Source organism: Phalaenopsis equestris, unplaced genomic scaffold, assembly GCF_001263595.1.
Source record: "Phalaenopsis equestris unplaced genomic scaffold, ASM126359v1 Scaffold000151, whole genome shotgun sequence".
NCBI classification, from domain to species: domain Eukaryota; kingdom Viridiplantae; phylum Streptophyta; class Magnoliopsida; order Asparagales; family Orchidaceae; genus Phalaenopsis; species Phalaenopsis equestris.
In genome coordinates, this window is record NW_018164593.1 from 770,098 (window position 1) to 792,019 (window position 21,922).

The 21,922-nt window shown below is 33.1% G+C and overlaps 2 protein-coding genes across 2 annotated transcripts in view; one reads left to right on the top strand and one right to left on the bottom strand.

Moving 5' to 3' along the window:
- Positions 1 to 17,351, bottom strand: part of LOC110021899 (sm-like protein LSM5) — a 26,124-nt gene extending 8,773 nt beyond the window's left edge. Inside the window, exons 1-3 of the mRNA XM_020720607.1 lie at positions 17,193 to 17,351; positions 16,991 to 17,114; positions 4,361 to 4,433 (exon numbers count right to left, since the gene is read on the bottom strand). Of these exons, the coding sequence (XP_020576266.1) occupies positions 4,361 to 4,433; positions 16,991 to 17,114; positions 17,193 to 17,226 (231 nt within the window). The 5' untranslated portion in view covers positions 17,227 to 17,351. The remainder of the gene's footprint in view (positions 1 to 4,360; positions 4,434 to 16,990; positions 17,115 to 17,192) is intronic.
- Positions 17,352 to 21,736: 4,385 nt separating this feature from the next.
- LOC110021885 (SUPPRESSOR OF GAMMA RESPONSE 1-like) overlaps positions 21,737 to 21,922 on the top strand; it is a 1,095-nt gene continuing 909 nt past the window's right edge. The window contains exon 1 of the mRNA XM_020720589.1: positions 21,737 to 21,817. Coding sequence (XP_020576248.1) covers positions 21,737 to 21,817 — 81 coding nt within the window. The remainder of the gene's footprint in view (positions 21,818 to 21,922) is intronic.

Genomic DNA, 21,922 nt, shown 5'->3' on the forward strand with positions numbered 1-21,922 from the left:
TATATATATATATATGTATATATATATGTATATATATATATATATATGAATATTTGTGTGTGCATGCCAAGAAGAGTTCACCCCCTTGTAGTGCAGGTAGGGGACAACGGTGTACCCGTGTGTATAGATATTATCCTACTACCACATAAAATTGTGATATTTAGATCACTAACCATTGTGTCGATGTGAGAATATAAAATATTGGCGAGTATGCGCCTTTCGACCTCAGACAATCGTGTAAATTAGATCACAGATTGTTATGCCGACGGGAAAATATCGATCAGCAGTATGTTAGGTTTTGTTTTGACGATACTTCTAAGACAAATGTGAATGTTAATAGCATGAAAAAAAAGTAAAGTTAAAGATTATACCTTGAAGAGTACAATTAAATGTAATGCACATCAAAGTGTAAGTTTATTCTGTTAAATAAATGCAATGAACACATACATTAGATTATTACATAATTTTTATAGAAATATGAAAAATCACCATGCATATTGTTTCTTTTCCTTGGTTTGATGTAGTTTAGAAGTATGATTGCTCCCGTGTTATCTCATATAACTTATTATATTGTTTTAAAAAAAATTCAGGTTTAAGCATCTAAATAAGAAGAATACTGAGAAGCTAACGTGTACCAAAAAAGTGGTCAACAACTAGAAAGCTAACTTTTATTTGCTAATTAACATATTTATTTTAGTGGCTCTTTCAATTATTTTTTTAATATTAAACTATTAGTGATAAAATTAAAAATATAGAAAACTTAATTCCACTGTCTGTCACTTGTTCTCGCCTTATTTAATTTCAAGCCCCGGGTCAAGTCGTGATATTAACCTCTAAGAATTTCAATACTATAAGCTCAACGGGGTGGTGTATGCATTAAATCAACCATTGGTTAAATCACTCACACAAATATTTAGGGGCAACGTGTAAAGAAATAAAACTTTTGTAATAAAAAGGAAATTCACTTATCATAAAGGTTCCTTCTCACAGCCTCTGATGAGGCAACTTACATTCAAAGCCAAACCCTTGGGCCATAGAAAGGTACTACATTTCTCTACATCAAGGCAAGGTCAACCTCTCCTTAGCCAGTGGGAATGGTCTAGTTTTGGTGTCCAATAGCCAACTCCAAAAAAAAAATGAAAAATGGCTTTCTAATTCGTGCCACTATTTTCTCCAAATTAGTCGGTCGCTCATGGTTATGAGAATTAGATGCACCCATCCTAAAAGGATTTCATGAAGAAATATGGGAAAAGAAGTTGACACTCCATGGAACCTCTGCCCTCATTTACAAAATCATGGTGAAGATATTCACAAAAGAGTTTTGGATGACATTAGAGAGAAGGAGCCCACAAAAGTTTAAGATATTGACAATCTCCAAACACACAAGAAAATCGCTAACCCGATCAAGTTAAGTCCAAAAAGAAACACAATACATTACGCAAAGAGTTGGAAACTATCCATTCTTTGGAATTCGCACTGAAAAACTCACTTCTTTGAAACAACGCCTCAGATGCTCCAAATTAGATTGTAGCAAAGTAATGTTGGAAAGCTGGATAGACTCCGCTTCTATAAATGCCTTTTAGCATTTTGCAAGCAAAACTGTCATAACTAGATATGCTCAATGTAGTGAACAAAAATCTATGAGTGAAGAAAGGGAAAAAATCTATGAGTGGAGAGAGAGAATGACACAACACAAATGAAAGTTGTAAAGTTATTATGAGAGAGAAAAAAGATTATTTGTAAAAAAAGAGGATTCTTGGGACATCCACATAAACGTAAGAAAATCATATTTTAAATAAAATTACTTTTTCGTCATCACAATTAGGGTACCCTCACTCGCTTCCCTATGATACCGAAGTCAGTGAGTCCAAATAAAAAAACAAATGACACAGAAAGCACTAAGAATAACACATGAACAAAAGGACAAAAATTGCAATAAAAATAGTCACTTAAAGGCACACACAAAAAGGTTATTAAAAAACTATTATATTAATGAAACCACATTTCCTCACCGCCAAGAAAAACAAACGAAGATGATCAAATAAAATATTATGGGAATTGCACCACTATTCACAAATCGTAAAATAAAACCACCACATGGTAAAACTTGCTCGACTTTCAAGAAACATCCCAGTCATAATTTTAACCTTTTGATTTTAGACCTCTAGGTCAATAAAATTAGCTACATTATCAAGGGCCGCAAAAAAAAAAAAGAGCCCTCTCAAAAAAGGCGAGCTTCTTCTTCTCATCCTAAACATTGGAGGCAATAATAATGAGTAGATCCCATAAAGCACACACTTGATTTTGTTTGGAGACCAAAGAGGATCTCAATTAGGCAAGTTGCCAACAAACCCTCAACATGAGCTACTAGACGTGCCCATTCCTAGCCTATATGAGATATAGAACAGTGGACTACTAAAGACAAAGTCTCATTTCTCAAAACTATGTTTTTTATTAGGCAACATAAAAAGCTTGTTCTTGTCATGTGCATCCACCAAAATGATCATAATAGCCTCACTTATAGCTTTAGCGGCCTAATCATTCCTAGGTGGCACACATGCCTCCATACTGAAATCGCGCATACATCATTGAAAATCAAGAACTAGAAACTCTCTACTTAGAAAATTGTCGAGAGTAACCCAGACAAGGTGCCAACAAAAACCCTTAATTTAGAGTCAAGGGTCAGAGGTCAAACCTACAATAGTTGTAGCCTCAAACTAGACTAGACCAACCCAGAAATTCTCTCAGGATCAAATTAACAATAAATTAGCTAAGAATGATAAACATGACTCTTTAAACTAACTCTTTCCTACAACGGGTTTTTCTCAATCCTATGTAAATGATAGATCAAAGCTATAATTTCCAATGTATATGTTTTAAGAGGCAGGATTACCTAAGTTGGAGCTGCCACTTGAGCTAATGAATCGATCATTTGACTAGCCGCAATAGCAATCAGAATGGAGCAGCCCATAAGCATTTGCACAAAGGAAATTCACCATCGCACGAGTATGGTCTTCCGCCTTCCTTAATATCTTCTCTTATTGACCACTGGATGACGACAAGATGACCACTCCTTTTGCTAACCCTGCTTATGATTGTGATGAATGCTTCGAAACAATTCAAAGTTAGAAATGCCCGCCACTTCCCTTATAGACAGACGCCTAGGCTATTTGGAGGTAAGGAAAATTTATTCAGCCACTATGACAAAGGAAGGCAAAAAAAAGATCAAGCCCCAAATCCGATGCAGAAATTCATTTAGACTATCAGCATTGTTGATGTATGTAGTGGTCAAATCAAAGTCATTATTAAAACATAAAATGGGCATGGTTCCTAACACAAGATTAAATAAGCCTTGAAATCTATTTTTTCACTATACTTGTTCATTGAAGTTAATAAATGACAAACTCCATTCTCTTCTTCTTTTTACATATCGCACTTCAAATGCACAAAAAATTAAGGAAATAAATGTATATTCCGAATGCAAATACAATGGTGTGCTCATCAAAAACTATGGCTCAAGAAGAATCACTCACCAAGGCCAAAGGACAACCGAAACCTAAAAAGTACTCACTTGAGCTTTAGGGACACTCTTGGAAAGCCAAACTGCACTCAACAAAAACTACAACAAACTCTCTAGAGTTGCTCACACCAACTCAAGGAATCACTCTCGATTATGGGAAATGTGTGCCCCAACTTGAGAGACCACTTGTCCAGTGAAAAAAAGCTATTCTCCCATGCTCATACGGAACTGGTCACTTCATTGACAAATTAGCATCCCCTTCTAAACGCTAGTGATCTCATCAAACCGATCAGCAAATCCATTCAATCACTTGCATATGAATCCATCCATAATTACTCACCAAAAGTCTATCATTGTCCTCATGTCTGTAAAGGCCCTAAAAGAATTTTTGTCATTTTAGTTCTCCAAATATTGTCGTCCATTGTTGAAGATAAGGTGAATGAAATGATGTTTTCATTCTCATTAAATATCAATCTAGGAATCCTTCCTAGGATTGGAAGCATGATGCAATCCATCTCTTATAGGGATCCATGTGAAAGGAGTCAAAGTGATCCCTCCTACTAGGTTCCCACGATTTCCCCCAGATGGACTGCTTTTTCTTGCCTTTCACAGCAACCTACTACCTTCTTGAGCATCTGCACCGTTAAGAAAGACTCAGCATACCTTACAACTCTATACATTAAGAAGTCTTAACTAATACCACAACGAAGCAAACAGATCATTATATTTGTAATAGTGCTGGCAACCAAAAATAAGTGTTAGTATTCAAATGACACTAAATTAAGTTACCAAAATAAAAATTAAAAATTAATCAGATGCACAAATGTAGCGGTCACTTACAATAGCAATGTTGTTTCCATTCAGTAATATTTGGTCAAGTTTGGTTATCCTCCGCCCTTCAGAAGTTATTTCACTGGAATGGCAAAAATACAATGAATGGAAATCATTTAGCGCAATCAAAATAGATACACTAAAAAATAAAAATACATGAACAGCATTTGATGCCACAAATAACAAAACGTGCTGATTGAGATAAACTGTGCACTAATTGGGACAACAGGAGCATAAACTTGTTAAACACAAGGTAAACCCAAAAAAAATAGTGCCTTATTGGTTGAGTAGGAACTTAAAACACGATCCAGTATCTTGGTATTGCAGAGGGATTGTATCCATGAATCAAGCCCAGGATCTCCATTTCACAATAGAGATAACTAAACATTTGATACCGGAGTTTATAAAGTAAATTTGGCTACTTCAAAAAGGCGGATTTATGTCGAGAAGCCTATTTTGAGGTAAGAATATTCCTTTTTGGGCTTAGTTACTTTATGAGCCGAAAATGTATAAAATGCTAAAATCTTTAAGATTCCAGATTGTTTATCTGAGGCGACGAATTAAATACAAGCATGTAAAAGATCGTCATAGGACAGCTCCATAAATTTCATGTAAAGAATCCTATGTTAATTTAAAAAAAATAATTACATTTACGGAAATCAATTAATCTTAAAGTTTAATATGATGTTTTATTGGTTATTGAGCTCAATATAAAAGTTATCGTAACCTCCAGCTACTTATCTGAATTAAAGCTTTAGTGTAACAACCGAGGTGAATAATATATTTCAAAGTTTCAATACTCGTTTTTATTTCAAAATATATGTTGATTTAATGTTTTCTTTAATTCAATAAGATTTATATTGCAACAGATTCTTCATATTGTTAGATAGAAAATTTATGTATGACTGAATAGTTACAAAAGATGTACATGCATGAAAGACATGCATGAGATGAATGATATTTAGATAGACATTATATATCAGATAGACATGTAAAATAGGCATATAGAAAAGATATGCATGCTAGATATATGAATGATATAAGAGATATACATGATTAATAGTTGCACAACAGAGAAGTTTGCATGTTACTAGATTGCATAGAAATATTTCAGAATAATGTGTTATGAAGAACAAAATAGCTTATATATCAATGCTTGTATGTGCATGTTCAGATGCGGATTTCACCCCCTAATGGTACAGGCAGGAGACACCAATGTACTTGTGTGCCTAGAGTTTTTCTACCACCCTAGATAATTGTGATGGTTCGATTACTAACTGATGTGCCGATAAGAAAATATTGGTCAGGGGCAGATAAGAGTCTTTCCACCTTAGAATTGTGATGTGTAGATCGCTAACTGCTGTGCCGACCGGACAATATTGGTCGGTGTTAGGTTGTTGACAATGATCCTCACAGAGATAGAAATGTATATAAAGAATATAAAGTAAAGTAAATTTAAGATAAATACATATAGAAAATTAGTGTATGTTCATTTAGAAAAAATGTTATTGATACATGCATTAGTATATATCAGATTGCTTATAAAATTATGAAAGACCAACATATTATAAGATTTCTCATAGACTAGCATACATATTGTACTTTTTTCTTGAATTATTGTAGGTTAGAAGTGTGATTACTCATGAGTTATTTTTAAAAAAATCATTATGTTGTTTCCATATTATTTTTTAGGTTTTAAATATTTGAACAAGTTGAATAGGAGATAAGCAAATATATACAGGAGGCAAAAACAATAATAAAAAAGGTATAAATTTCTACTTGTTAATTTTAATTGCTTTATTTAATGGTTCTTCATGTATTATTTGAATATTAAATTGTTAGTGATAGAATTAGAAAAGCAGTGAATTGATTTTCACCGTCCGACCGTCCGTTCCAGTCTTGATTAACTCCAAGCCCCATCGTTTCCTCTCCCTTCTGATCGGCTGACCGACTCCTCATTTCCTCTTCTTCAATTTCTCTCGAGTGTTCAATTCTTCGATTCCTCTCCTTTGGTTAGACAAAACAAAGTGCCACAAATTTGTTTATATTTTCTTTTGGTGAATTTTTAACTTAAATTCTTTTTTTATTTTTAGCTGAGTCAGATGTATAACTCACTTCTAATGAAATAGGATTCCTAAAAGTCCTCACACTCTTAAAGGGAGCAATGAGAATGAAGGGGGAGTAAGAAAGAGAGGGAGCCCTGAGGGAGTGGCATGTCAATCCTTAGCTCTTATCCATTTGAAAAGGAGGTCCAGTCAACATCGAGAAGAAGACCGCTTCCCCAATCAAGATTTCAATAGAGCAATCCCTACAACAAAGATGACCTCATCCCAAAAGGTGGGTAGTGCTACAAAATCAAGGCCTAAGAGGTGGCTAGCTACGACGGTCATCAGCAAAGACATGGCAACAAGTGTCGTCAAAAGTAGTAGGAAAAGGAATCAAAGATGACCCCACAAAAAAGAAAAGGTATTATAGGGCAACTCAAAAGGAGGGAAAAGTTTGCCCTAGAGATTCAAAGAAGTCGGCCTTCAAATACTACGAGGAGATGAACATTGGGAGGATTGATTACAACGTTGAATCTTGCTCATCGATAAATCACTTTGCTCTGCTCGACATGGGCCAGCCATATTCTATGAGACATTTGACAAAGAGAACACTGTACTTCTTAAGCGCAACTTGCATCTGGAGACCATGAGGGTGCGAACCATCCATGAGCAATATATAAGCTCGTTAGAGTAAGTATGGCAAGCAGTTATAGATGGTTAAGAAGATGAGTCGAGAAAAATATTAAGAACAGTAAGTCTATGAGAAAGTAGATGTTGGCTTATGAAACGCTTGAAGGCGAAAAAGAACTTTCGAAGAATAAAATCGATCTAATTGAACTTTTATCTGAGAAGGATGTAGCCATTACCAAAAACTGTCGAATCATGGATTCAACCTTTTAAGAAGCAACTAAAGTTGACACTAAAAGAAATGAAGCCATTTGGAAGGAACTAATCAATAGAAAAACCATTGACAAGTCCATGAGTTCAATAAACCAAAATCCTAAATGCCTTGAAGTTTAGGCTCATTATTAAGAGGCTGGTATGTTTTTGCCTAGAACAATTGGCAGCTAAGAAGATTATCCTGAAAGCTCTCAAGAACTAGAATGGCTTTTATGGGACAACCAGGCATGTAGAAAAATCGAACAAGAAGGGTACCTCATAATTTTCTTCTCTTTTTTTTGTTCATTTACATTTGGCTCTCTGTAAAGAAAAGCATGATTGAAAAAACTTTTACCTTAATTGCCTTCATATGCTTTTATTTTTGTTATTTTCTTTTGAACTATTAAGTTGGGTTCGCTTATTAAGTATAAAACTATAAGAGTAAAGACTAAAAGTAAGACTTTAGCATGTTATAGATGAAAATTTTCAAGTTTTAAAGTCAGTCAATGTAGTTGAATAGGCATTAAAACAGCAAAAAGACTTTTAGGCCGATTAAAATATATAGTCTTTAAAAGACTCATACGAGCACAGAGAGATTTCAACCTCAACCAGTGAATAGGCTCTTAGCGAAGAGGCTTTTAGGCCAAATAAGAAGGTTCTCATCCTGTAAGTGGCCTTTTAGGACAAATTGAGAACTTTCGGTCTCATGGGTGAGTTACTCAAAATACTAATGAAGTGGCTTTTTTGGCAAGTTGGCACACAGGTGAGATACCTCTTTCAACTAGCCAAGGTAGCTACATGCTTTCATATGCTAGATTAGATCCTTTGAAGCCGAACCAACTACTTCAGCCAATTAAGCTCATTGTAATGATTAATGTCGTTCAACAAAATGTTACTCTTCCCCTTTCATATACGTATCTCCCCAAAAAGTCATCGCCTCTAATGGACCTCATCTTGAGAGTCGCAACTTAAACTCACCAGAGAGTGGACCATGCAAACTATTCATTACGGATCTTATCATAGCACAGAGTGTTCGACTCTAAGGTTGCGACCCACTTGAGAACGATACATGGAGATCAGCGACTTTAATGATTGAGTTTAAGGTCAAGTCATTGGCTAATTCTCGAGGGGGTATATGTGACATCAGAGAGAAGTTTCATTAGTTGATATAGCAATCAGTGTTATTTTTTGCATTTTCTTTTGGACATGAGGATTATCTTTTCTTGAATCCATTAGATATTCTTTATTTCCATATGTAATGGCTCGAGACTAGAAAAGGAGTATGAAGATCTTGCTAAGTACGAATTTTCTTTCATTTAATAATCATAGCTCTTATTCGGTGAGTAGTCATTGTAACTTTTTAGTTTTACTAAATTAATATCTCATGGCCTTCAATCCCTGAGTTGCCATCTAAGTCCTTGGCTAATCATGTCTTAATTAAATAAAAAGTTTTTCCAGTGTTACTGAGTGTAGAGTAAAACAAAGAGCCTATAAGACTAACAAGGTCCGACAACCATTTTCCACTAACAACTTCAACCTTTTTTTCTCAAAAGGTTCAGGGTTCATTTATTCTCCACTTGTACTTTGGTTGTTTGTCTTCAAACGGTGCACCGAAACAAAAATTGAGAAGAATCACTTTGCTCAGTATGAAATCTTTGAGCAACTTATATGAAAATAGAGAATCATTGTAAGTGATATTGCATGTGGTACTTCATAACAATAATTACGAAAGACTTCCATGATATCTTGGCAAACTTCTTTGACTCTATCCAATTTATGAAATAGTTAATCAAGACTACGATGAACTTCCTTTACCCCTTCACAAAGAGAATGAGCTAAGTTCAAATTCCAAACAACAAATATCCATGGACTTGAAATTGGTTGCAGTTTACACAACATTTTAAAATGCATAGGAGCAAACTCATAACTATAGGCACCTATTAGAGAAATCCTTCACATCTTGACAAATGGTTGGTCAAAAATATCAATGTCTTAGTATTGCCAAGCTCAGCACCCATGTGACTAAAACAATTATCTGAATAAACTTATTCTAGTAATCGACTGACTTTGCTCTCTTGTACACACCTTAAAAATGATAAAGTGATAAACTTCTTGTACAGCTTGTCATTTATTAGTATTCGCTCTTCAGGTATTATGGGAATGGATGTACACAACTTTGTTCAGTTAAGGGTCAATTTTCATACCTTATTCTTCTTCGATAGAAGGTCGAGTAAGTTAATGTGGGTTCCCAGTCAGGTTCCTCATCTTATGGAGCATGTCAGCCAATTGGTTCTACTCCAATATTTGCTTGATCTTGAAATACTCAAATTTGTCGATTTTTGTCTTTATCTTGAAAATATTTCTCCTCAATGTATCCTACTTGGCTTCACATAATCCATTTATTTGAGAGAACATTAGTTGAGAGCAAGGGTACATGCGCAAGTGCTTGGCAACCACACCACCTACAAACCTTAGGTCGTCTACCAATGCCTCATATTCAACTTGGTTATTGGTGACAAGCAAGTTAATCTAGAATGCATTGGTTAAAACAACACTTAGGCACTTAAGGATAACTACAATTCCTACTACTTATTAGTTGAACGCCCAACCCATGTAGAGCTTCTATAGCAATTTGTCTTGAATAGTGACTTCTTCCTCCAATCTACCAGGTGTTATGACAACTAAAATATTTACCAGTGCTTTGATGGTCATTCGAGTAAGTATGAGATTTAGAACTAGCTCAATTCTATTTAACCGCTCATGCAATAACTAAGAATGGTTTGGCTTCACCAAGACTGACGTTTGTGATAATCAATGATGACTTACATAGAAAGTGCTTGAATAAATGGTCATAATCATCTGGCTGAAGTGATAAGGGTAAATGTTATTTTCTCAATGATAGGTAGCATAACTTGGCTCGACCAATTATCTTACATAATATATTAGCCATTTTTTCCTTACATTTTTTGTGAAAGAAAACAAATTTAACAACCACCTTATACACTCCTAAGTACAGCAACAAGTCCTCGCCCAACCGCAGGCTCTGGAGTAGGGGCGATGACGAAAGTCGCAAATTCAACTCCTAAAAGGTTTTATTGCATTCATCGATCAATTTGAACAACTTCATGCTCCTCAACAATTTAAATAAGGGCAAGCACACCTCGCCGAACTTCAAGATGATATAGTAAGTCCCACTATTCGAACGTTCAACTTCTATAATTCATTGAAAATCCTTGAGCAGCATCTCCAATATAGCTTTAGCATTACTCGAGTTCATTTTAATTCTTTCTAACGCGTGTAGATACCCTATAATTTGCCTAATCCAGGTCCAATTGTAACCTTCAATAGATTGAGCCTCACATTGAATTCATTTCAAAGTTGTGAAGCCCATTTTAGGTCAAGCATGTGTTGCACTAGGCACTTGCTTTTCACTAGTGAATTTTCCACATATACTTCAACATTCCCCCCTTTCTAAACTTTAATAACAAAGTTCATGAAGGTTGCCCTTGTGCTTTTGAGTTTGAACAACAAGACATTACAACAGTACAACCAATCTTCGGTTATGAAAGTGATCTTCTAGGCATTGATCAAGTGAATCTTTAGTTGATCATCGCAAGAGAGAACGTCATGGAAAAGCATCACCGTGAAGTCGACCACCAATTCAACTAAAGTGCTAGTGATAATTATCTTTCAAGCTGGCTGAATTTGAAATGGTGAAGTTAACACCACTTTCTATTCGCCTTTTGGACCATTATCACATATGAAAACTAATACCAGTATAGTACTTCTCGGATAAAGTTGGCATCTATAAGCTTCTCTACTTATTAAGCTGACTAGGGTTGCAATGCTTGTCATTATTTTTTTATTTAAAAGGCCTTATTTTATTGGCTGCATTTAAGCTAAGGCAAGTCTCGTTAATATCATCGCCTGTTGTTTTGTCAAATGATCAGGTGAAAACATCTATATGCTCCTTCAAGGTAGCTTATAATACACCCCTTTACTCGTCATTGAAGGATGGACTAACAAGAAAAGTTTGACCAGGGGCTTCCTCTGCTAATATCTCCTCTAAAGTTTCTAATCTGAAGTTATTTGGACTTCAGTGGTTGTACTTCCTCCCATACATTACTCAAAACCTTCGAGTAATCTGCTTTAGCATAAAGTAAGTCGCATCTCACAATTATTTTATGTTCCCCTATTGGAACTTCAGCATGAAAGGCATGTGAAGATAACTACTCCAAAAGTGTTACTGATTGATCAACCAAAAAGTACATTGCAAGTCATTGGGACATCTTAACTATAAAAAAATTGATCATTGATATGTATTAGCTACTTTCTTACCCCATGTAATCGGCAAAATTATTTTCCTTTATGTTTCCCTCCTTTCTCCAAAAAAATCATACAGGCGGCCTATGTTTTGAGATAGGTGAGCTCCCTCATATCCATCTTCACAAGCATCGCCACAAAAATTATATTAAACAAGTTCTCGGTGTGAATTAACATGCACCCTATTTTATCATTCACGATCAATGAAACAAAAAAATGGCATCGTTGTTTTGGTAACACCAAGTGGCCTATTCGACTTTGAAAAAGTGATAAGGATGGCTCATGCAACATTATGATGGTCGAGTTTAACTATTCCAACCTTAGTCGCTTAAGACTAGCTAATCTAATAGCTTCTCTGATCCTCCAAGGATGGCATGCACTACTTTGGTGATAAGAATTATACATGTAAGGGTGGCTCATTTCTTCTTTCAACAAGTAGCTACTAACAAGGCCTTCAACTAAAGTCAATCATAATGAATTCCTTTAATTTTCCAGCAATAATTAATTCTTGGACTAAATTTCCATAAGGTGGTAACAACTCTTGTACTGTAGCCATGATCTCCATTAAAGGCATTGTACTTCATAATGTCCTCAAGTGAGGGCCAACATTCACGATATTGGTCATCAAAAAATACTCTTCATTCTGGATGATCTCAACAGTTTTGACCATTGACATCTACAGTTGCATGACTGCGGGCATAGAATAAGTAAAAGTGGCAGCGGCAATTTTCTCCACTTTTGTGGTCGTCTAACCATTCAAAATGGGTCCAACCCAGTTAGTGATTGATGGGTTGGTGGCGGTAATGCAGCAAAACAAACTCAGGACTAGTGTATTCAAGTCATGGGATCTTAGGGTGATTGTGTCGTTTTGCGTTTTGGCTTCCTTACTCAGTTTTGTTTTTTAGGTCATCTTGAAGATGATGTTGCTATGTCATTAGTATAGTCCTCCACATTTGCATGGCTATTACCTAATTTAAGATATCCATACTAAAGTCTTGGGCTACTACAAGCCTAATTTGTACAAAAACTTTAAGGGTTTAAATGAGGACAACACAAGCCACTGAAAATTTCAGATCCTTCACTTCAAACATCTCCCTTTGAAACATTGTCACAAAAGTCCAAAATGATTTACCAAGCTCCAAGCACACCTTAAGGAGAGTCAGCAAGTTTTTTTGTGACGTTTGTGCGTTAGCAAATTGGATCACAAATATCTTATTGAAATCAATGAATGACGTTGTCCTGATCATTAGATTAAAAAATCATATACGAGCTAACTCCTTAAGTTAGGTGAAGAATAAACTACACTTTATGGCATCACAGATGTCCAACTGAGAAACTGTGACTCGAGCGGTGCAACAAGTTGTCTAGGTCAACAAGGCCTTTTCATACATTTAGGTGGGCAATCTTGAATTTGGACTACTTCACTTCGACAATCTCCCAACATAATGCATTCATCAATCGTGATTTTCTTTCTACCCAGCCCTTGAGGCAATGAGGTTCGAGCATCCACTCCTAATTCTTTGTATCAGAACAATAATTTAATCAAGAGATTGTAATGTTCTTGCTTGTTGATAGATTCTTCCAGTTGCCAAGTTCATATATTCTTTCAGCAGCTGCACTCCGAGAACTGCTATTGAGAACTGATCCATGACCCCTTGATCATCTGGCTATCCTTTACTCCATTTCGGCTAGCTATCTATCTTTCACAAAGTTTAGCTTCATTATATTCATTGGAATTCCTCTTGTAGAAGTTCCTTTGATTTAATCTCTGTTAATCCCTGCTGCCAATCTTCGTGTTTCTTCTAGTCCTTGGCATGCTTTACTCTCACCTCATGAAAAATAATGTTGGATCATGCTTTAGGTATAGATTATGTCGAAACATAACTAAAGCATGGAAATAAAAGGTGAAAGGAGGAGCAAAAATAGGAAAAAAAGAAAAGAAAATCTATTATAATCACCCAAGTGCTATAAAATAATGTAAGCATTATAAACGGCTAGCTCTCATTGCAATCCCTATAGAAAGGAATCTAGGGTCTTGTGTGCTATAGAAAAAACTAGAGGATGAGCTATGTGTATTAAACACAGGATAATAAAAAAAAACAGAGCAAGTGCCCAAAGAATAGACTTGGACATCGAATACAAGTCAGTCGTTGGACATAAACTTAAAGTTGGGCCTCTTAGTACCATTGGCCAAGTATTTTCTTCAAATTTAGATAACAATTTGGGCTAGATCAATATGGCAAGTCTAGTGCCAATCTTCAACGAATTCTTCATGAGCTAGGTGAATATAGCATCTCCAGGAATGTTCTTATTTTGAACCCTGCCAGCAAGTCCTCCTAAAACCGTACTGGCAAGTCCATCCTTAGCTCGACTAGCAAGTACTCACAAAACCCAATTGACGAATTAGTCTTTTATCCTCCACGAGTCTGGACTTGGAATGTACATGAATGATAAAATATAGGCTTAGAAAAAACCATTTTCATAATAGAAGATACAATTTTACCTTTTTGCCAAAGATCCATCATGTAGGTGAATTTTATGCCAATAGTATTAAAGAAATGATCTATGATTTTTAATGGCTTTAAAAGATATGAGATTTAATTTGGTGTGCATAAAGAAAAATAGATGTGTTTGAAGTATATTGAAGTTTTTTAGCATATAATAACATCTACGAAGTAGAAAAGTAAACAGAAGTTTTCAATTATAGTAGCATTGTGGAACCAAATCAACGCAAGCATTAAAACCAAATATATTTGTATTTCTAATGGAGTTATGTAGGTGCTTGTAAGAAAGTCAAAAGTGAAGCATCTTGGTGTGAAATATTGAAATATATAGTACTATTAAGTGAAATCCTTTCTGGAATAAGTAAAAAATTATAGTGGAAAAAAATTTAGAAGGCAAGAATTTAGAATTATAAAAATAAATATTGAATATATAAAATTTCAAAGATTATAAATTGATATTATCATTCAATAGTTATGATAACTTCAAATATCTTAAATTTATTAAATAGGAGACTTAAAATATAAAGAAGAATATAATTTCTCTGTTTTGTTAAAATTAAAAAAATGTCTTAAGAGATGCAATGTGAGGAGATCTTAGCGATTTGAAGATAAATCTTACAAAATAACAGCTAAAATGGTTATGTAATAACAATCTAAGTGGTGTGCAAAAAAGAAACATTGGTAGTAAGTCAAACGTTGTAGAAATATAAAAAAAATTAAGAGGACGTGTGCTAAAATTAGAAGGAAAAATAATAAAAGGTGATAAACTATTGAGACATAAGCAAATGTGAATACCTGTTAAAGTTAAAATTGACTGTTTAGAGTAAGTGATTCATGTTTTCATAAACTATTTAAACATATATTTCATAAAACCTCAATTAAACCAATTATTTTACATTGATCCAAGTGTTAATCAACAAAGAAATCACTAATGGTCCTATTAAGTGTAACATATATTTATGTGGAAAGAGTTTGAAAGATGGAGTGAGAAATGATTATATTATAAAGCCTGAGCAACACTTATTAAATATAAGGTGATAAAAAATAGAAATATATGGTTTGTTGATGATAGCATAGGGAAGAAATACACTGCAGGATAGTTTCATAGAATTAAAAAGAGAATACTCGAAAGTTAAATAAGTGACATGGGGGCTATTTGGTATACAGGATTTATGCTAAATCTTACCAAACGACAAAAAATGTATTCATAAATTCTGCAGGTTTTAAATCTCATTTTTCCTCTGTTTTGCCTTAAATCTAGGATTTAGTAAATCCCATTCCAAGATGAATTTATGGGATTTAGAGAAACTAAAGAGCGCAGAGGAAGAGAGAGAAAGGAGGAGAAAGGTGAGGGTTACCTTCCTCAACGGTTTACGGTAGGAGCTGACCAAAAGGAGGAGAAAAAAAGAAGTTTTGGAAGTCTTGTGCATCGTGATCCCATTGTTGTTTTCCCAGCTCTAACCGTGACTTGTATCACGAGCATTTGGTCACAAATGCGATGGCATTGGGTGAAAACAACAAGGACGTCGACAAGGATTTCGTAGGAGAGGAAGGGGAACATGGCTTTGTCACTTTAATTTAATTTTATTTGAGTTAGCTTAATTTTTTAATAGCTAATAATTAATTAATATTTTATCAAATTAATCATAATTATATAAATTAATATATTTATTTAATAATTAATTAATTAAATTAAATACATTTTAAATTTAATCATTTAATAATTATTAATTAGTTTAATAAATAACTAATTAATTCTTAATTAATGAATATAAAATTATTATTTCATATAACTAATTTAACAAAATTATTGTTAATGATTAATTAGTTCAATAAATATTTAATTATTGATTGGTATAACTATACATAAAAACTTTAATTTAAGCTTAATTAGATTTAATAATTATATTATTAATATTCAATATTAAACTTTTAACTCCTGAAGGCATTTGAAAATCATTAAGTAATTTTTGAATGCATGCTTATGAAATGCTGGATTTATGATTTTAGCAAAAAAAAAATGCTTGTAAGACTTTAATAATCTAAATCAAATTAGATCTTACTGAAATCATCAAACAGTTTCTTGGGATTTATCAGGATTTAACTCCCTAAAGATTTGATAAATTCGAATTAACAAAATTTACTAAATCCTATTTAACCTAAATCTACTTGAAACCAAACAGCCCCTTAAGGTGGTTTTTTAGCAGTTGAATAAAAAACACACAAAACAAAGCTATCACCTTACTTAGCACTAAACATGAGTGAAAGTTGAGGATTCATAAAGAACTCAGATGATTAGGAATAAGACTAATTATGTTGATAATTATTTATGTAACTGATAAGCTAGATGGCAAGAGCAAACTGGACAAAGATGCTGCCTATATTTAGCACACGATGGGTGTCTATATTGCATATTCAACATCTTAGTGGATCGCTAGCTTAGGCATTTTCTTGCACTCTACTTTCTGAATGTTTTTTCAGAAAAAAATTTAGTTTGGCAAGTTAGCGTGCAGAGTTTTGCTCATTGCAATATCTATTCTCATTCAAACAGTTTGCTTGCTATAGTTTCTAGCACCATCTCTGCTTCGTTTTGATGCTGAGTTGTTTACACGAGGAAGGCATGGTGAAAAGGTTTTCAGAAACAAAGTCGTTTCCCCCTACAGCCGAATAAAGAATAGTCTATGACAGCAAGAAGAAGGACGTTCAAATATTCCTTCTTTCTCTTGTGGAATGTCTCCACTTCAAAATCCGGGTAAAAAAACTTTAACTTCTTTGTTTGACAACAGGGTAAAAAAACTTTAACTTAAAATAGGGATTCGGCTTAAGCAACTAGCTACCTCAAAGAAATAGTTCGTGAGAAATAGAATGTAGGGAGTGATTTGGCATACTATTCGGTGACGTCCTCGAGAACCATGTTGACATAGACATCAAACCCTCTTAGGGTTCCGACAAGCTCCTTGTCGCCCTTCATAATCACCCAGATCTTCGAACCAATGCACCGATCGATCAACTCTGATTTCAAAATTTGAAACAACTGAAAAGAGGAAAGTGATGCCGAAATAGATGTATAGAAATGGCAGGCAACCAAACCTGAAGGAAGGAGCTGCGAAGGGTTATGAGACATCTGTTCGTCGCCTCGCCTCTTTCTGCTCCGTGGATAACGCTGCTGGTCCTCGCAGCGGCTATTGGTGGGTAAATATTTGCGTACGTCCTTAGGAGCTTATTGAGAGAGGGACCCCTAACCTCGCTCTAATTTAGGAGAGATTATTCGGAACGGACACTGTGTGTCCGATCTCCATTTAGATCACGGTAATTAAAATTAAAAAAAAAATTGGAAGTTGGAAATATATTTGTACAGTGATCGACGATAGAGATCGGGCACTGCATGTATCTCTGTATATGTTGTCCGTATGGAATAATTTTTCCTAATTTATTTATATCTACCAAAACTACAGAAACATGAAACTTATTTGTAGGTTACAAGTAAGTTACAGGGAGGTTACAGGGGATATAATGCAGATATTTCCTCTATACCCTCTGAATAATCTCACGACGTACACAGGGCTGTGGGCGTCTTACGCATGCAAATATTTTCCCTATTTGTGGCGGTGTGTTGTGGTTCCCATTCGAAATTTTGACAGTTTATATTTTCCTTGCACAAATATTTAAGCACTTTTTTTTTATAGGAATATGATCCAAATTTCACTTCAAATCAAAATATCTTTACTACTACAAAATTTGTTATAGTTTCTCATATTCACTTATGCAGCATAGTTCCAATCAAGAAGAACCAAAATAACAAAAAAATAAATAAAAATTGGCCCAATCATGAAAAGTATGAGAAAGACTTGATTCATGTAAGAGTTCATCTTGTATTTGTTATTACTTTTTGTTACTTTATAAGACTTTATTTAGATTTTATGATTATGTATTTATATGAAAAGTTTAAAGCTAGGGATCATTTAGGATCCCTTTTATATTTATGTTTATTATTTCTTATTTTTAATTTTATTTTGTTTATGTTTTATTTTGAAACAAAAAGATGTTTGATTTTTTAGTTGAAGTATAATTGTCTTTAAAAAACTTAAAACACCTAAAAATTTATTATAAATATTTTTAAAAGTATGTTAATTTATTTTTAGTAATAAAAAATAAAATTATATAAATACACACTAAACAAAACATATTTTAAAAAGCAAAAGGAAAATAAAAATAAATAAAAATAAAAGTGATTCAAAACAGCCCATTAACAACATTGAAGTTTAAATTTTCAAATTATAAAAGATATTATTTAAATTCATGAGGGGATGTTGTCCGTATGGAATAATTTTTCCTAATTTATTTATATCTACCAAAACTACAGAAACGTGAAACTTATTTGTAGGTTACAAGTAAGTTACAGGGAGGTTACAGGGGATATAATGCAGATATTTCCTCTATACCCTCTGAATAATCTCACGACGTACACAGGATTGTGTGCGTCTTACGTATGCAAATATTTTCCCTATTTATGGCGGTGTGTTGTGGTTCCCATTCGAAATTTTGACAGTTTATATTTTCCTTGCACAAATATTTAAGCACTTTTTTTTATAGGAATATGATCCAAATTTCACTTCAAATCAAAATATATTTACTACTACAAAACTTGTTATAGTTTCTCATATTCACTTATGCAGCATGGTTCCAATCAAGAAGAACCAAAATAACAAAAAGATAAATAAAAATTGGCCCAATCATGAAAAGTATAGAAAGACTTGATTCATGTAATAGTTCATCTTTTATTTGTTATTACTTTTGTTATTTTATAAGACTTTATTTAGAATTTATGATTATGTATTTATATGAAAAGTTTAAAGCTAGGGATCATTTAGGATCCCTTTTATATTTATGTTTATTATTTCTTATTTTTAATTTTATTTTGTTTATGTTTTATTTTGAAACAAAAAGATGTTTGATTTTTTAGTTGAAGTATAATTGTCTTTAAAAAACTTAAAACACCTAAAAATTTATTATAAATATTTTTAAAAGTATGTTAATTTATTTTTAGTAATAAAAAATAAAATTATATAAATACACACTAAACAAAACATATTTTAAAAAGCAAAAGGAAAATAAAAATAAATAAAAATAAAAGTGATTCAAAACAGCCCATTAACAACATTGAAGTTTAAATTTTCAAATTATAAAAGATATTATTTAAATTCATGAGGGGATTTATTAATTGTAATTTATTTATTTCCTAGATTAAGGGTAAAACAAGAGATCTATAATCCCTATTTTTAACTTAGGAAGCCCCCTTCCTCTCAAAAAATTTTTCTGTGCGGACTTCTGACGTAGCTCTACGTGCGGCGGAAGTTATTTCTGAGTTATTTTCAGGTTATTTCTGGGTTATTTTCAATAATACATAAATAACCCAAAAATAACCCAAAAATAAAAACCGTGGGTTATTTCTGGGTTATTTTGGTATTATTGAAAATAACCCAGAAATAACCTGACAATAACTCAAGAATAACCTACGTCGCACGTAGAGCTAGGTCAGAAGTCTGGACAGAAAAAGTGCTCCTTCCTCTCACACTCTTTGCTCTATTTTCTTAATAATATTAGGAATGGTATAAGGACATGCTTATTTATTATTTTTAGCTAAATGAAAAGGGATTAATTGCTAAAAAATTTCAAAATTTTCATCCAAGACTTAGTAAACCTGGTGTTCGGCCCAAGGAGGAAGATATTTGATTATCTTCAACACCCCATTGTTTTGGTGAGTGATTATTTTTAATTTAACTTGCTCTTTCTTTCTTTTATTTTCTCTTTTTTTTATTAGAAATCTATTTTATTGCATCGAAAATTTTTTCTTTCAATCTTCTACAACTTTAAATAATCTCCCTCATTTTTTCCAACAAAATCTTCACAAAAGTTTAACAAAAGTGGTCAGCCAAGGCTATGAATGGTTATGATCTAGTTTTGTTACATTGATTTTTTGGCCAACCAAAATACCTAGAAATAGGTGATAAGCTCTATAGTTAATCTACACATTTTTTCAATCATTAATAAGTGTTTTCTTATTTTTCTCACACCTTGACACTGTGCATAAAATCCAAAAATTCATTCAAAGCTTGCAACCAAATTAATATCTTTTGTAACCTAGTTTTCAAATAAAATTCAGAGAAAACTATTAATATCTTATGAAAATACATAAAACTTTCTAGAACATCTATAGATATCCCAATCTAAGATTTTCAAGAGACTTTAAGCCCAAAAATTACATATTTATTTTGCACAAAAGGCCTAAAGTTAGATCTTAACCTTTTAATTTTCTTGCTGCACCTTATATGACAGGCCCATAACTTAAATTTTCCTTTTAATCCTTCACCAAATGCTTATCGATTATTTCTACACCATTCTTTACATCTTTTCAGGTTTCTTATCTAACAATATCTCATTACTCGAAGTCAAGCTCTACACCTCTCACCTGTCTCAAGAATGTTAAAATATAAGATGAATTCAAACTTCCCCTTTTTGTGAAGCTTCTTCATTTGTAGTAGTCTAAGAGCTTAAGTACTCATTATAAATGTTCAGTATAATTCCTTCTAATACATATTTATTATGATCCCTTCACCAATCCTCTATTAACAATTAAACCTAATGTAATTCTATTATTTAGGCTAGATTCATAACCCATTTCAATGAGGATAGTTCCAAGTTATAATAAGAAGGAGATGGAAGAATAAATCTAGTTTAAAATAAATATGATTCAAAATCAATGTTTAATTCTTAAACTTACTTTGAACTAATTTTTTTTATTCATTTTGAACTTAGAGGTGGATAATTAGATGTATAACTGGGTCTGAACTGCTCTTAAGATAGAGGTCCAATTAGGTTTAAACCATATTCGAATATTTGTTAAATAATCATTTTACTTTTTTCGCAACTCATTAGAATGAAATTCAAATTTAGTATTCTGCCAATTATCTCAAGAGAACCTCAAATAAGATTTTAAGCTTATATTATAAGTTTAATCTTCTTTTAATTTTCTTAAACCAAAAGTGAGTTGTTTATACTCAAACCTTAGTTGAACTATGTTGGTACTAGTGTGACTATTTTTTTTAGATTTGAGGTTTAAATTAAAATTGAATGATAATTGAATCTTATTTTTCCTCATTCTCCTATGAGAAAGTGATCAATTAAATTGATTTGTTACACATAAAGATGTTCCAATTAATCATCATTATGGAGAGTATATTTATGGGATCACATACAAGTTTAGAAGTAATTAAAAAGTTATTAAACTTATTAAAAATTTGATCTTAATAAGTGGGACAAGAAATCCACCTCCATTTACTTCATAAAACCTCAAACTACAAACCATAATATTTGTTGAATGTGACTGAGATTTCATTAACATTGAAGTAATATAAATAACTAGGTAAAAATTTTCCTTAATATTTTTATGAAGTGTCCAAAATTGTATAAAAATTAGATGTGTTTATGTATAAATGTAAGGTTAGTTTATGTTTTTATTATACACTATTTGTTGTATAGAAAATTAATATGACAATAATTTGGAGAGAAATGAATAGAAATATATGCACCACTGTGACACCAAATAGGCATTGTTGTGGTGCCAGAAGCCCGAAATGCAAGGTAACATTGAGAACTTGGTGGTGCAACGTATTTTTCTAGTGACAGGGTGTTATCATTCAAGTGTCACAGCAAATGTATCGTTATCATAGAAGGTAGTTAAATATGACTAACTAAGGGCCCATTCGGAGCAGCTTATAATTGCGGGTGGTGCTTTTAAAATGTTGTCGTCTCATTTGATT